The 15939-nt window shown below is 61.2% G+C and overlaps 1 protein-coding gene across 1 annotated transcript; it reads left to right on the top strand.

The window, feature by feature from the left end:
* Positions 1–1343: 1343 nt before the first annotated feature.
* Positions 1344–15874, top strand: BESB_000170 (uncharacterized protein; the record flags this gene model as incomplete). The annotated part of the gene is made up of 14 exons (XM_029358772.1): positions 1344–1517; positions 1913–2425; positions 2751–3575; positions 3881–4027; positions 4341–4460; positions 4724–5581; positions 6213–6374; positions 6579–7129; positions 7553–9866; positions 10313–13042; positions 13369–13455; positions 13967–14110; positions 14790–15016; positions 15610–15874. 14 exons carry the CDS (start codon positions 1344–1346, stop codon positions 15872–15874), a joined length of 9117 nt encoding a protein of 3038 aa, XP_029221684.1.
* Between the last annotated feature and the right edge of the window lie 65 nt (positions 15875–15939).

Below are 15939 nucleotides of genomic sequence, written 5' to 3' on the forward strand. Positions count from 1 at the left end.
GAGGTATCCCACCTGGATCGATTCCTGTGGAGCAACGCTAGAGAAGTACAGCGGCACCTCGATCACCTTGGACTGTTGAACTAGTGGCACTCGCCGGCCACACGGTCTCCCAACTGAACCACTTGCCATGAAGTCTACCTTCCAAGCCGTGGTCACGTACGACCACCGTATTTCTGGCGGTACTCCTCACACAATAAGTGATGCGTATCCCTTCTGTGGTACTGCCAGATGCGGTTTGGGCACTTCGTAAGGATTAAAGACGCACCACAAGGTACTATTTTTGTTCAGGCTCCATGGTAATATACAGAATGAGGGACAGAGGCAACAAAATCACAGCCATGCAAAATGAAAGGTGATGACTGCAAGGGCGGAGAATACCGATAGGTCTCGTGCATGCAGTTCAACCTCTCCCAAGCGTAGCACGCGTCCGTCGCTCGCTAGAGTAGCTTGGAAAGCGAAAAACCAGGCCGGGTCTACAGGGAAATCATGATCTTCAGATCGGACCTCACGCGATCTGTCTGTTTTATATTACTTTTCGGCAATGTGGTTGATGTGCATCGTCGGGGCTATCAATTCGAGAGTGAATGCATCTTGGCAGAGACATTGCGGCCAAGCAGGAGGCGCAGCCAGAGGAGCCCATGACATGCAGTTCCTAACAAGAGCGCTCGAAGAGTGAACGCACATCGTTCCTGAACAACTTTCCAGTACATCTCATTTTCTTGGTGTTTACAAACCTTCACCAGCGACTGCCGTGAGTCCGCAAAACGGTGGCTGCGCATTTCCCGTGGCCGTCGCTCCGCCTCGTCTGTGACCATCTACGTGTTAACTGAATATACCATTCCGCTCATGTTTGGGTACAAACACCACCATATGACTCATTTTTCAGAGGCGGACCATGCGTGGAACAGTCGTTGACGAGACACACTGAACGGAAGCGAAGGCACTAATTCGAGAAAAACATCTACTAATGTGTCTTGTGGCAGGTGTGTGTTCAGTCAACACTCGTTGAGTTCACGCTCTTGCGGCGGAATTGCTTTATATTCCTTGTCATTTTTCTTCTTCACAAAGAGCCGTCACATTCCAGATGTGCGGGACAGCAGGTTATGCCTTTTCTGCTCCCGTTCAGGCAGCTCTGAAATCTAAAGGTCCCTTTCCGGCTCGGCCTCTCTTCGGTTTTCGGCGCTTGCACAACCGGGAGTTCTGTTGGTGGGGGCGGCGAGAGGCCAGGAGGCAAGGACAGGGACGGGTGAAAGGAGGACTTTCGGGCCGGGGGGCATTTCTGGCTCTTCTGCCGATTGCCAAGTGTGGCGTCCGCCTCGACACGTTTCGTTTTGAACAGCCCGATGTTTCCCCTGTGTCCGCCAGAATGCAACGTGACGCCCCTGCCCCTCGTGGGTGTCTGCACACCCGCGCGAATGCGTGGCCTTTTGCGGACGACTCTCGAGGCCTGCACCGCTGCGAAATCTTCCTTGCCTCAGCGACCCCGCTCGAACTTTCTCTTCTTCGATTCTGAACAAGTAGGGATGCACAGGGTAAAAAGGTCTCTCACAACGGTTGAGACCTTGCGTATTCTCATGCAAGGCATGTCCTCCTCTAGGTCCGTGGGCGTCACCACTGGTCTCAGTTCAGAACCGTGCCGAGTTTGTAATCTTCTTACTTGTCCAGTAGCTCAGCATAACGCGGTTCGAGGCGACCTTGCGCAGCAGACTTGTATTCTCTTCTCACCGCTGCCTTGTGTTACGATATGCGCGACACGCGCCCAGGAGAAAGTCTATTCATACTTTCAGGCATCACTCAGAAGCCGGCAATTCGGCCCCGACCGTCGTCATCGCTCCCCCAATGCCGGCGCAGGTTCCCCCGCGTCCATCCTCCTCCTCTTGTGCGTCTTTCCATGCCTTCTGTTTTTCTGCAGGTTATTGCATCTCCAGGGATTCTGTCTCCTCCTCGTTGTTCTGGCAACCTTGTGTCCTCTTCACACGGGGGCGGCGCCGCCGGCCGGTCTCCTTCGCCGTTTTACTCGGGCTCGCTTCCGCCCTTCGCAGGCGGCGGGACCTCTTTCGCGCGCAGCGGGGAAGCGTCCCGGGGTTCTCCCTCTGGCTCGACCTCCCCCGCGGCTGTCGAGTCCGCAGCGCTGAGGAAAGGCGGTCACGCGGGCAGTGAGGGCGTAGCAGTTTCGCCGTCGTCCGCAGCTGCTGCCTCGGGGGCTCCGCCCTACGGGGCGGCGCCTCGTCCCTCGCTGGCCTCTGAAGCAGGCGAGAACGAAGGATTTCCCACCGCAAATGACCCTCTTGGTTCACCCTGGGGCGGATCCGGGCTCGCCGCGGCGCCTCCTTTGCGTGACCCCGAGGTGACGCTCGCCTCGCTGCGTCGACCGCCTCCAGCGAAAAAGAAAACGCCTCCAGCCCCCGAGCAGCTTTTAAATAAAGTGCGCCAATCCTCACCACGAGACAATGGACCCGCTGAGTTATTTTATTCTTCAAGTGGCCATCGCCTACGTTTGTGCACATGTCTCTGCGTAAATGGATGAATAAGTGAATATGTTTGTAGCTATAAGCGTACGCTGTGCAGATGTCGTTAATCCGGGTCTCGGTCTTTTGCGTTCCGGTAGGAAGTCTGCAATGATTCCTTCTGGCATGTTGGTCGTGGTAGATAAAAACGAAATTGGTTCCGCGAAGCTACACGGGGCACGGATGATTTCTGTGACGTTCCTTTTGCCTTTCTTCGCTTTTTGTCCGCTGTGTTTGTGTCAGGGGCTCCTTCGCCACGGCTGGCTGCGTAAGCAGCTGGCGGAGAAGCCCGCGGCGTACGTTCTGTGCTTCGACTGGCGCGAGGCCTTCGCGGATCCCGCAACGGCGCCGCCACCTGCGTCGCCAGCTGCACATCCGTCAGGCGCCTCCAATCTCGACACGCGCGCTCCGGAGGCGCCCATCCGGGAGGTGGCGTCGTTCGCTGCGGCGCCTGCGCCGGCCACCGCCGCGGGCTCGTCTCTCCCGTTCCCTGGGGCGCAGCCTTGCTGCAAGTGCTGTCCGTATGGCGGCGCCCGCCGCGACAGTGCCCAGCGATCCTCCGCGGGGAGTGCAGGAGGCGCCAGCTGCTCGAACTCGCAGAGCGGACTCGAGGCGGCGGGGAAGGCCGTGGGAGAGGAGGCGGCCGGCAGCGGGTCCTCTCCTCTTCGCCCCGTCGCCGGTCCGCTGGGCCCCGACGAGGGGACAGGAGGCGGAGGAGGAGAAGGCGACGCGCAGGGCGAGGCAGACCTGTGCGCCGCGGGGTCTCTCGACTGCTGTCGGAACAATCCCTGCCGCGCTGGCGGGGTCTGCGGCGCGCAAGCGGCTCGACTCGGCCGAGCCGAGGGCAGCGCCGAGCTGAAGAGGGGCGGCGAAGGCGGAGGAGACCCAGAGGCGTCTCTGTGGAGTCCGCCCCCTCAGATGCACTCGGGAATGGAGCCGCCGGCAGGCGCACTCGCCGCGAGCCTGAATGCCCGCGAGGCGGCTATCGCCCGAGCAGAGGCAGCCGCTCTCGCTCTCATCGAACGCGTTAGGGAGCGCGTTCACAGAAAACGACTCGCGCCCAAGATGGTAAGCGAGCAGAGGAAAGAAGAGAACAGAAACACGAGTAAACCCTAGACCCATTGTCTCCTGTGTGGTGTCGGTGCTACTTGGCGTCATTCCACGCTTGTTTTGTGCGCGCCCAGCGTTGTTTCCAGAGAAATACATCTCCTTTTGAGCTTCAGCTCGGCGGAGGACGTGCGACGTATTCCGGCACGTACACAGGGAAACAGACACAGATGCAAACAGGCCGGTCTTGCGCGTGCGCTCGTCGCGGGATCGACGGGTTTCATCATGGAGAGGCTTTTTTTCAAATTTCTGTGGCGTTCTCTCAGATTCTCTTCGTCATCCTGCCCACTGGACTGTCGGACCCCCAGGGAGCCGTCGGCTGCTTGAGGCGTTTGAACCCTTCTGAGATCGCCGCCCTCTTCGTCACCTGCGGCATAGAAGATATTCAGACCAAAATGGAACGACTTGAACAGGTGCTTGTTTTCTTCACACGGCCTCCAGTGCCACACAGCTACCTCACGTCTGCATCGCTGCACACTGGGGAATCCTCGCAAGCCTCCTATCACTGTATCCACAACGCGGCGCATATACATATATATAATATGGATGTGTATGCACATATATACATATATATATGCATGCAAACCCACACGCCAGTTGGTATCTGTGAGTGCAGATACGTCGTCTGTTGGCGAGTCCATGTGCCCCATACACCGCTTTTTGTGCCTCTTCCTCGGACTTCCCGTCCCCCAAAAAGGCTACTCTGTCTTTGTGCGCGTGATGCAGGTGGCGTACGACTGCGCGGTGGAGCACTACGAGAATGAGACGCGGCGTTACAGAAAGCAGATTCAGCACGCGCCCAAGAGTGCAGATCGCACTCAGGCTAACGCTTGCCACGTTTACCAGGTAAACGCTGCCTTTCCCGCCTATGCTTTGTCTCCCTGTCTTCGCTCCGCGCCTCAACCGCGGCTGTATCGACTCGCCCGCTCTTCTCCTCTCTCTCGTTACCTATCTCATACGTTTGGCTCTCTTCTCTCTCCGACTCTCCGTCGCCACCTGTTTTTCTCCTGTGTTGCGTCCTTGGTTCCGCGCTTCCTGCTGGGTCGTGCGGCGACTTCCTCTGTGAGTTGGCGCCGTCTCGCTCTGTGCGTTGTTGGTTGCACGCGCAGGCCAGGAGTCTGGTGAAGGCCGGCTACATGCTGGAGTTCGCGGGTCAGCCGCACGGGGCGATGAAGTCGTTCATCGCGGCGTGGCAGCTACTCACCACAGACAAGCAGATGGCCACGGCGGTGGAGCGGATGTCGCTGTGCAACTTGCTGTCGGTGCGCATGTACCACATGTACTTCCAAGCGGCTGAGCCCGCGAAGGCGGCGCACCACGCGCGCGAACACCGCGCCGTATTGCGGGAAAACCCCCCGGAGGAGGAGGAACTTCTGGGCTACCTGCTGCCGCAGTGGCTGGCGGAGCTCCACGAGCTGCTCGCCCATCTTCAGCAGGAGCGACTGACGGTCCAACACCAGAAACTGCGCCTCCAGCAGGCCTCCCAGCAGGCCTCCCAGACTCTCTCTGCGCCCGCGCCGCCGCTTCTCGCGGACTGGGGGGGCGGGCGGCGAGAAAGAGAGGAGGGCGCGGGCGTCGCGCAGTGGTGGGCACGCGGCGGCGCGAGCGGAGACGAGTTCGGCGCAACCGCCCCCGTGGGCTTGCGAGCCAGCGGCCCTCTCGCGGCGAGTCCAGGCTGGGCGGGGGAAAGCCCTGCGTCTTCGCTGTCACAAGTCATGTGCACCAGCCCTTCGCAGCCAGGCGCGGGCGGCGGAGGCGGAGGCCTGCCGCAGTACGGCTACGCAGACTTGCTCTCGCTGACGACTGAGGCCTGGGAGAACCCCGGCTTCCATTTCCAAGCCGCGGCGCGCTATCTGCAGGAGCTGCGCGTCTGGGTCCGACGCGCGAAAGTCCAGCTGCGGCCGCCCTCGATGAAGGGCGGCCTCGCAGTCTCCGCCGAGTGGGTCGGACAACTCGACACGCTGCAGGTGAGAAGAGACACGACACGCTGGCGCAGGCATGCATGCGCTCGCCCTCAGAGGAGCGGCGGGGAGGGGGGGAGTCGTCTGCGCGGACGGAGTGGGGCCGGCTGGAGGGAGGGAGACCATAAGAGGCGGCGACTACACGGCAGGAGAACGGAGTACGTGCTCGCGGAGATAGGCCGCGCAGAGACGCTGACGACCCCACAGAGAGAGCGGATACGGGGGGCTGTCTCTAGCGATGGCGTGTGCGGGAGACAGCGGAGGCGCAGAAGACGTAAAAAGAGAGAAGGATATGCGTTTGCCGGTAGCTGCCGGAGAAAACAGGGCGACGATGTAACGGCGCAGGGGTCTCTTTGCTCGCTCTGCCGAAGTTGTCTGCAGTGGGAAAGAGCTGCGCGTGTAAATTGTCTCTCCGCTTGTCTTGCCTCTTTCGTCTCTTGTCATTGTTCATCGGGGGCACTTCTGTGTATCGTCTCCGAGTGCTTCTCCGTTATGGCTTCTTCCTCCCTCTGCGGTTTTTATCTGCCGCCCGTCACCACCTCGCCCTCCAGTTCCGCTTGTTGTAGGTCGTTTTTGAGCTGTAAAATATTTTTGTTTTCGATTTTTCGTTCATGCTCACCTCTGCTTTTACCTACAGCACGGCGTGGAGGCGTTCAGCTTGATTCCCAACACGAGCCCCGGGGCGGCGGCGGCGTTGATGCGCCAAGAGGTCATTCTTCGCTGGATTTTCTCTGTCAACGAGCAGCAGGTGGCCATGCATGCGACGCACCTGCTCTCCAAGGCGCACGTTATCTACAAGGTAAAAAAGCCGCCCGCCTTAAGAGGCTGACATCGCGCGCGAATCTTGATGAGGCAGTACGCCGCGCCGACAGCGTTTTGTCTGTGGCAAGGTGAAGCATGGCTTCGCCCCTCGATTTCCTCTGTTTCGTTTTTCTGCGTTAGAAAAACCTCACTTCTGCGTTCCCCGGTGTCTGCCCAATTCGGCTCTTCTTCCTTTTTGCAGTGCATCGGCGGGACGCGGGGCTGTCCCACGATCGCGTGCCAGTTGGCGGACGCACTCTTTGATAGCGAGCGCATGCTCACGGCGCGGCAGCTCTACGCGACGCTGGCGCAGGCGCTCTCTTCGCACGTTTTCAGTCGGGCTTCTCTCCTGTCCTCTTCCTTCTCTTCGGGGGGATCTCCCGCGGGCTGGAGCGTCACGGCTCACGGGCGCGGCAGCCTCGCTGCGGAGAGAGGGGGGAGGGGCGAATTCGACAACGCAGCAGACGCTTGCGGGCGAGCGATCAAGCGGGAAAGCGAACTTGGTGGCGCGTTCGCGGCTCTGAGCTGCAGGGGGGGCGACCGCTGGCCAGGGGCCGCCGGCGGAAGGAGACTGGGGGGCGATGGAGAAACAGACTCGGAGGCCGAGCGAGGAGACGAATTAGAAGCGCGGAGACAACAGCTCTTGTGGCGAGCGCAGATCGCAGGAAGCGAAGAGTTCTGGAAGGGAGCAGGGCGCACAGACGGCTTGGGGCCCGGTGGCGACCCCCAGCTCTGGGCGATGAGGAATGCGGGGTGAGTCAGCCAGAGAGAGAAAGATAGAGAGAGTCGATCGTCCGCACGAATAGAGTCCCGCCGTTGGTTCCTCAGTGATGCGCCGAGAGGGAAAGTGCCACGCGGAGATGGAAGCCCCTTTGTGCCCGACCAAGGCGTCCGGCGCATTCTCCATCTGTTTACCATATATTTGAGGAGAAGTGTGAACGTGTCCCAGGCGCATAGAATGGGTTTTGCCTGAGGAAACCTCCGCCTTACCTGTGCGTGTGGCCTCGCTCCCTTCCCCCCTCCCCCCCCCCCCCCCCCCCCTCGCCGTGCCTTAGTTGAGGAAGTTGATTCCCTTCTGGCCGCTTCCCACTTCGTGCCCATCTTGCCGCCCCCTGCATGCTTCAGTCCCTCTCGGCTGATCTTTTTGCGCTTCTGTCTCTTTGCGTTACTTCGCAGATGGTGGCCTCTGCTGCTGTACGTCTTGGCGCGTTTGCTGCTGTCGATTTGCTCGCTGCTGTCGCTGTCTCCGCCGCCTTTTCTGTACGACCTGGCACACGTGAACCCGCTTTTCCACTGCATCGAAGCGCGCCACGCGCCGTCGCCGCTTTCGCACTCCGTCACGGAGGGCGCCAGTCGAGGGAGCTCGCCTCGCGCTCCGTCTCCCGGGGCGTTTTCGAGGTTGTCACTGAGCGGAAGCGCCTCAATGTTTGCCTCCGTCTCTTCGTCGCCGGACTTTGCAGGCAGTGAGCAGCCCGGCAAGTCCTTGCTGCTCGGCTCCGCGTCTCGCGTCGCAGAGCTCGAGTCTGCCGCGGCGGCGTCTGGGCCTTGTGGAGACGGAGGCCACACGCCCAGTTTGGAGGTCGATCTCATATCTGGAAGTGGCACAAAGGACCTGCGGGGCTCGGACCTGTCTCTGGCGGGGGGAAGTCGCGACGGCAGGCGCCCAGATTTAACAGCGCAACTCGGAAGTGGGGTGAGTGGAGGCGGCGGGGGAGCAGGGGGGGAAGGCGCGGGCCCCGCGACCCTTTCGGTGCCGGGAGGCTTGTCGCCGTTACCTTCTTTTCTCGACTTCGAAAACTACCGTATCGGAGTTTTGTCAGTCTTTGAGCTGATGAATCTTTTCGCCCTGCGCGCCGACCGCGACGACCCCCGCGGCGAGAAACGGAGGCAGCTGCCTTCATTCCTCTTGCTCGCCTTGCTGCCCAAGCTGCAGCACCTTGTCGAGCTCGCGGGGGAGCCGCAGCGGTCGCCGCATGGGGGGGACGACTACGAGGAAGGGCACAGCCGGCGCGCAGGCTCCGCTGGAGCTTCGTTCTCCAGAGACACAGGCGAGAAAGGGACGCGGAAGCCTGAGCATCTCGCCTGCGAGCGCGCGGACGACGCAGAGGCGCGACGCTGTGAGAAGAGAAGAGAAGCGGAACTGAGAAAGCGATTCACGATTGACGTGTCGCTGCCAGGAGTCGTCTGCTGGCTCTCGCTGCCGAGTGCAGATGAACTCCACCGCGAGGCAATGGCCCTATGGAAGATGGAAGACGAGCGCGAGAACGGTCCTTCAGGCGACGCCCGCGGGGCTGCAGGGGAGACTGCTGCAGGGCCCGGAGGGAGCGCGGAAGAGGCGCGGACCCCCGCAAGTGGTGGGGGGCGGCGCAAGAGAAGAAAGAAGCAGGTTGTCCAGGGTCTCCTCTGCGTGCTTCAACGGTTCGGACTCAGTCTGGAAGTAGCCAGTCGCGGCTTTTTGGCGACCACCCGCGGGCCGCTCCCCTGTCGCCTCGTGCCGCTCGTTCTCTCTCCGGACGAGTCGAAACGAGAGGAGGAACGAGCGCGGCGGGGAGGAGCGCCGGGAGGACAGAGGAAGGGACCACTTTCCCCTCTTGCGGCGCCCACGGCCGAAGACGCCGGCGCGCAAACTGAAAGTTCGCTGCATCACCCCGCGGCAAGCTCCCTGACTGCGGAGACGGCCTCTGTTCCCTCCCACGCTTCGCTCTCGTCCCGCTGTGCGCCTGCGCAGGAGGCAGCTGCCTGCCCACACAACTGCGACGCCGATGTGGTGGGTACTTGTGCCGGGGGAGCGTCTTCCACCGGCGTGGTCATTCCCTCTGGCCGTGTGTGTTGTTTCCGCTTGATCGTGAACCCCTCTGAGGCCTCGCGGAAGGCGTCCTTCTTCCCGTTCTTCCCGTCTGCCTCTTCCGTGTCGGCGCCCCTTCGCGTGCTCGGGCTGTCGCTCACCTGGCGCCTCTGCCGCTTCGTCTCCTTCTGTCTGCCCACGGTCGTCGCGCTGGACGCAGCCCATCCGCCGCCCGAACTTGAGACCTGGCAAGCGAAGCACATTCAGGCTCTCCACCGTAGACTGCTGAAGGCACGCGAAAAGGCGCCGCAGATCTCTCGACTTTATCTCGCTCCGGCTCCTGACGGCACGGTCGGAGGGGAAGGGGTGGCGAAGGCGGAGGAGTCGTACGAAGACATTGGTCTCGCCTTCGAGGGCTCTGAGGCGCGGGAGAGGGGAAGGCCAGACACGAAACGTCTTCTCGCGGCGTCCTCTGTCCAGTCGGCGGCTTCTCCGCCGCCGCCTCAGTGTCCCTCGTACGCGCCTTCTTTCGGGACTCTCCTTGACCAACTCGAAAAGGCCTCGCGCGGGTGCTGGCCGGAGCCCGTCCGCGCAGTCCTGCTCCAGAAGCGCCTCAGCGTGCCGCCTCCGCCGCTGCCGGCGCTCTACACTGGAGAAGACGCAGCCGCGCGAGCTTCCCCTCTCCTCTTCCTTCCCCGGAGAACGGTAATGCACGCTGTTGCGGAAATCATGCCTCGGGGGCGACGGTGACGGGCCAGCGAGTCGCGAGTCTGCGGTAGGGTGTTTCGGGGCCGTGTGTCGATCTGGATCGATACACATACATTTCCGCCATTGCAGCTGAATGTCATCTGTGTGAAGTCGCTTCAAGATTTCACTAAATGTCCCATGTCCATCCCCAGTTCGGGTTGTTTTTCTTGCGTGTCTTCTGTGCCCCGGGGCTGCCGTCGCTGGTATTCTCCTCTGCCGTTTTCTGTGTGTGCTTTTTTGGACATGAGCGGCCGCAGTCGTCTCCTTTCTTTCTAGGGTTTCGTTTTCCGCCTAGCTTCGGCTGTGTCTGTCCGCTCGTCTTTTCCGTTACAACGCTCTGCCCCCCGGGTGCTCGCCATCACGTTCATGCCGCATGTGTCTCTTCTCTCTGTGTTTTTCCGCAGCCACCGGTGGACTACCGCCCCGCTCGTTTTTTCCGCGTCGGGCTGTGGCACCCTAGATTCGCTTGGAAAGACGAAAGCGTTCCTTTTATGCTGCGCATTGCGGTGAAGGACCCCCACGCGCTTCCGCGGCACGTGACACGCTGTCGCGTGCTGCTCTTCGCGACTCACGAAGCGGCGGGCGCGGAGGAAGCGGCGTCCGCTTCTTCCGATCTTTCTCAGGGCAAGAGCGGAGCGGGTGGAGCCTCGGCGGATGAGAGAAAGGGCATCGCTGGTCACAGCGAAAAAAGCGCTTCACCTTGCATGTTGGAAGACTCGATCGCGAAGCGTGCGTCGCTCCTGGGGACCCGCGCGGAAGACGCGGAGACAAGCAAGAGGGGCGGCCAGACAAGCGGAAGGGCGACAGGGAGGCACGCGGCGGCAGGCGAGAGCCGAAGCGACCAGGACAGGCAGCGCGTGGAGATGTCCGCATTCAGGCAGGGGGAGGAGAACGACTCACACGAGGGAGACGCAGCCGAAAAAAGGAGAGGGAGGGAACAGAAGCCCTCTGCAGGACGCGAGGCGGAGGGGGAAGGCGACGAGACGGGACGGTCGGGATTCACACGCGGCGACACTGGCAAGGTGGAGGAGCAAGCAGGAGGCGACGAAAGGGACGTGGATGCGGTCTTGGGCGACGCGAGCCGTCCAAATGAGGCGTCTTCGCGGCTGCACAGACGGCAGAATTCGACTGCGAGCGGAGGGCCTCCACGAGGATCGTTCGAGAGTTTCGCAGGCCTTCTGGGGAAGGCTGAGGCTCCGGTGGTTTTCTCTGCTTTCCTGGAGGAGGGCGCGGCGGGTGGGGAAGCCCGAGAGGAGCGAGGACGGCTGGCGGCGAAAGGCGCAGCAGACGAGAGGGCAGGGCAAAGTCCAGGCGGCCCTCGCCCCCTCAGACGAGTCTTTCCTGTGTGTGTGCCTGCGAATCGCCCCGTTCTCTCGCTTGATTTTGCTGATTTGGGGAAGCAGGTGGAGAGGCGCGGAGAGAAGGCGCAAGCCAGTGGCCAGGCGGAGGGAGCCGCGACGTCTCACGACGAGCTGCCGAACGGAGTGAACGCGACTGAAAGGAGTGGGAGGCCGTTTCACCGTCACCGGGAGCCAGAGAGGCGAAGCACACCGACGAGAAGTAGAGCGGGACAGGGGGAAGCGCAGACGGGTTTCGCCTCCTGGTTCCCTTCTGCGAAGATGTGCGATGCCTCAGTAGCTGCAGGCGGCTGTCCAGAGTGTGTCTCTAGGGCGGCCGATCGGTACCGCGTCCTGGGCTACTTCACCGGCGAAAACGGGAGCGGCACCACGCGTGAGAGAGGAACGCGGGGAGAAGATGAACGCTTGGTTCTGACGCGACAGCCTGGCGAGGGATCCAGTGCCGATGACCGGAAGAAGGTCGGAAACGAGAGGTCAGCGGAATCACGTTGCTTCCTCGAGGCGAATTCCGCGTCGTCGTTCTTCTTTGAGAACGACGCTCGGTGCCTCAGAGGAAGACGAGGGGGCGACAAGAATGCAGGAGGTGCGTTCTCTCCGTTCCGCGTCTTCACATTCCGCCCGCGGGCCTCCGAGACTCGCCCAGCTGGGCGTGGAGAGGCTACTGAAGGGAATCGTGAAGAGGTGAGGGTGCCTCCTCGGTCCCAGATCTGGGCGGGCGGGAAGGCAAACGCGCAGGGGGATGCCGAGGACTTCAGCTGCCATTTCGCTTCCACACCCCTCAACGGCCAGACGGGCGGCGGGGCCGCAGCAGAGGACGGTGAACTGGGGGTCTCAGGCGCAGGGGCTGCTCCAGAGGGCGGGGAAGAGTTGATTGCGGTTCCGCTGCTGCTGAAGGCGAAGGCTCCGGGCGTTGTCCAGATTCGCGTCGTTTTGGAGTTTCCCCCCCGTCCTCGACTGCGGGGCGATCAGCGAGGCCTGCTGGATGGCGAGGGGATAGACGAGGAAGAGGAAGACGCGTTCCTTGACGTGGATCAACAGGACGACTTCTTGACAGCCGCCTGCAGCATTGACGTTCAACGACCGTTGAAGGCGCAGCTTGAGGCAGTGCCCTTCGCTTCCGCCAGCGCCGAGAAAAGCGGCTGCGAGGAGGACGCCTGCGGCTCGGGGGCCAGCGGGGGCCGATCCCAAAGAGGGGCGCCAGAGGAAGACGGCGCCTTTGGCGGCATCACGCCGTTCGCCTATCTGCACCTTGCGAATCCCTCCAACGTCGCTTTGCGGCTCGAAGACGTCCGCATTGTGCCGCTGCCAACAGCGGAGGCCCCGGAGAGCGAAGGAGAAGACAGAGGCAGCCAGGCGCGGACCCTGGAAGATCGAGAGGGTTTCGGAGATGCTAGAGAGGCCCCTGGAGAGAGGAGGCTCGTCGACGCTGAAAGTTTAAGGACTAAATCTCGTGCCTGCAGGTGGCGCTTCTGCCCGGTCTGTCAGTGTCTGTTGCCTCTAGAGTCTACGGCGACCGAACCGACGGGGGGAGCGAGAGAAGCCCGTGGAGGTGAACGAGAGGGGAGGAATCTCGAGGGCGCAGCTCTCGCTTCGCCGCTCATTGGTTGTCTCGCGACAGTGGACAGGCACGAAGCCTGGAGTGCGCTGGTCAACCTCAGAGCATTTCTTGCCCGCGTCGCAGCCACCGAGAAGGCAGGCGAAGGCGAGAAAATCGCCCGCAGAGGCGCTGAACAGAGCGACGGCCTTGACCTGCAGGCAGCGGCCTCCCGTTATGCAGTGAGCTGAGAGGAGCGAGTGAAGAGGGCGGCAGTCGAGGCACAGAAGGCACGAAAGCGCAGGAGGAAAGCGAAGAGAATGCGGCGCATAACAGAGGCGACGCTGTGCCAGGGAGCCGAGAGGGACGCAGGCGAGGCCAAAGGAGGAGGGGGGAGGGGGAGGGAACGAGAAGTTTAGATGCATCGGAATATTTCGGGGGGGAGACCTACAGTAGCGCTGCATGCAGTGAATGAGTGGTGGGCACGCAAGAGACAGGAGGGGCTCACACACGCATGGGGGGACGAGGCCTCATCCCACTGTTGTTGTGCGCGTTCGCCTTGTTTCAGGTCTGCGTCAGGTTCAAGCGAAAGGTGGAGTTTTTGCCTTACCCCTTCAACGTCTTCAGCAGCTTGTTGGAGCCGCATGAACAAGTGGTGAGTCGCCCCCCCGAGGCCGCGCCAGGGAGAGAGCGGGAAACGGTAGAGACGCCTGCAGACGGACGCGTGCAGCAGGGGACGGGTAGAACGAGTTCGAAGCGTTCAATGGACGTAGCGCGTGGGTCGTCTACAGCAAGCAAGCAGGCGGAGGGTTGACCTAAAAAAATCAAGTTCTTCCTGTTCGAGCGCCACCTGGCCTCGGCTACCGCGATATAGCAGGGTTTGGGATTTCGGTCTTCGGGCGAGGAGAGCACCCCCCCCCCCCCCCCCCCCCCCCCCCCCCCCCCCCCCCGCCGGCTTCTAGCTCCGGCGCGGATTCGTTTCCTCTGCTATCTCGATCAACGAGAGAATGACCGCCCATGACTGGTGCCGGCGGACAGAACTTCGCTTGTCCCGCCAACCGGTAAACGCTTCCCGTCGGTCGAGAGCCATGAAGGACTTTCTCTGGAGGCTAGTTGAAGGACTTCCCTCGGCGCGTGTTCGTGTGCGACGGTGATGTGCTGCTCAGTTCCCCTTCTCACTTCCGGCGCTCGCCGCTGCTTGCGTGGACGCGGCTCCTGTAACGGTCCGCGTCTCACACGTGGCTACCCCGACCGTTGGCGTCCCTTTCAAGCTTGAGGCCGTCATCACAAATCACACAGTTGACCCGGAGGTGCGTCTTCTGCCCGGGTGCAGGCACTCTAGGGTCGGGTGCCAGACTGCCTGGTTGGGTTCCTGAAAAGGGTATCAACAGGCCTTCACTTTTGTTCGCTGAGGGGGTTTTCAGTGTCGCGCGGGTGCTGGGACCTTGTTTTATAGAGGCCCCTCGCCTGGGTTCGGAGCTCCTTCAGGTGGTTCTCTGCATGAAGAATTCGTCGTGGCCTTATCTATGTTGACTTCGCACCAACACCCCTTCGCTGACGATGGTGGAAAGGCCCAGACCTCCTGCAGAGCGTGCCGATCCACGTTCCGGAGGAGGGAATCGATGTGCTTTCGCGTACGCGTACGTGTATACCTGCTCGGAGGGTCTTTTCCGCGCCTGCCTTGTTGTGTCTGCAAATGTGTACGCGTCTCCGCATCGGTGTCCCGACATCGTAGGCCGTGCATGCGAAGGAAAGCGCACAGCACGCTTGTCGAGCGTAGGAGACCCTACACACCGTAACTGATAGTGCATTGACCAATATATATTGGTACAAAGAAGTTACCATATCCTCCGGTATTGGTTATATATCTTTTTGACGATAATTTCCCAGCTGCGCTTTTCTCCAGGGCGAGTTTCCTCGAGGCGCGCAAGCCACAGATGAACCGTCGTACGCTTCCCTCTCTGAAATGCGCTTCCGCTCTGTCTGCAGGAAGCAACTGTGGAGCTGATGTATCCTCCGGCATCGGCGTCTTCAGCGGGGGCTCGTTTGAATGCAGTGGGCGACGTGGGCGATGGGGATGCTTCTCAACAGGCGACAGCGGTGGGGTGGAACGGACTCTCGGACTGTCCCTTCTTGGTTAGCGGCGTCCTGCGCACAGAGCTTCTGTTGTCTCCTGCGAGTGACCGAGTCCTTCAGTGGACGATGGTGGCATGCCGGTGAGCAAGGACACACGCGTGCAGGGCGCTGCGTCCTTGACACAGAGGCGCTCGAATGCTGCACGATGGCGAAAGCGTAGTTGAGGGAAGTCTCCTTTTTCAGAAGCTCAGGAATGACCGGGGTGTGCAAGACAGCTTGTATATGTGTAGAGTGAAGGCGCACCGTCACTCATCATTCCTCGATCTGGATTCCAGATGGCAGTGTTCTCTGCGCGGTTGAGAGACCGACGCAACCGGGTGGGGGGTTCAGTCGCGACGCTCGATAAAAGAATGCTGCTGGAAAGAGCGTGGCGCGCTATAGCGTCTAATGGACATGTGCTGCTCACATAGCTAGGTGTTCGCGCTGATTCGTGACACCTTGATACATTGTGGTGTGGTGTGGGGTGTGCATCGAACGGCGAGTGGTGGTGAATTCGAGGGAACGAGGCCGCTGTCGTGTCTCGGTTCCTCCTCCGTTTCGCCGAAGAGACGATGTCTCTAAGAATGCGGTGCTGGCCGTGCGAGTCTTGGTTTAGTAAGCTCTCGACAGGCGAACGCAGCATGTCCAAGGATGTTAGCAGCCACCATCCCTTTTTGTGGTGTTCCTTTTGCAGGGCCGGGGCATTCTCGGTGCCGACTGTGGTAATAAAGTGCCACCGAGGTGTTTCAGGGGCGCGGGACAGTGTGACGACAGCCCCTGCGGAGAACGGAGAAAGAGACGATGGCGCCGTCGCCGAGCAGCTGACTCGAGCTCTCAGAGAAGCCGTGGAGGGAGGAAACTCTTCGCCGGCTTCGGACTTGTCAGCCGCCACATCGTCGGTGTTTGTGTCTCACCTCACCCATATTGTCGTCTGCCCTAACCCTCAGCGTGTAGGGTAGGGTTACTCCTCTGTGGTGTGTGTCTAGGAACACATGGAACTCGATAGTGCATCGATTCATCAGCA

The sequence above is a fragment of the Besnoitia besnoiti genome, chromosome I (assembly GCF_002563875.1).
Source record: "Besnoitia besnoiti strain Bb-Ger1 chromosome I, whole genome shotgun sequence".
In the NCBI taxonomy this organism is placed as follows: domain Eukaryota; phylum Apicomplexa; class Conoidasida; order Eucoccidiorida; family Sarcocystidae; genus Besnoitia; species Besnoitia besnoiti.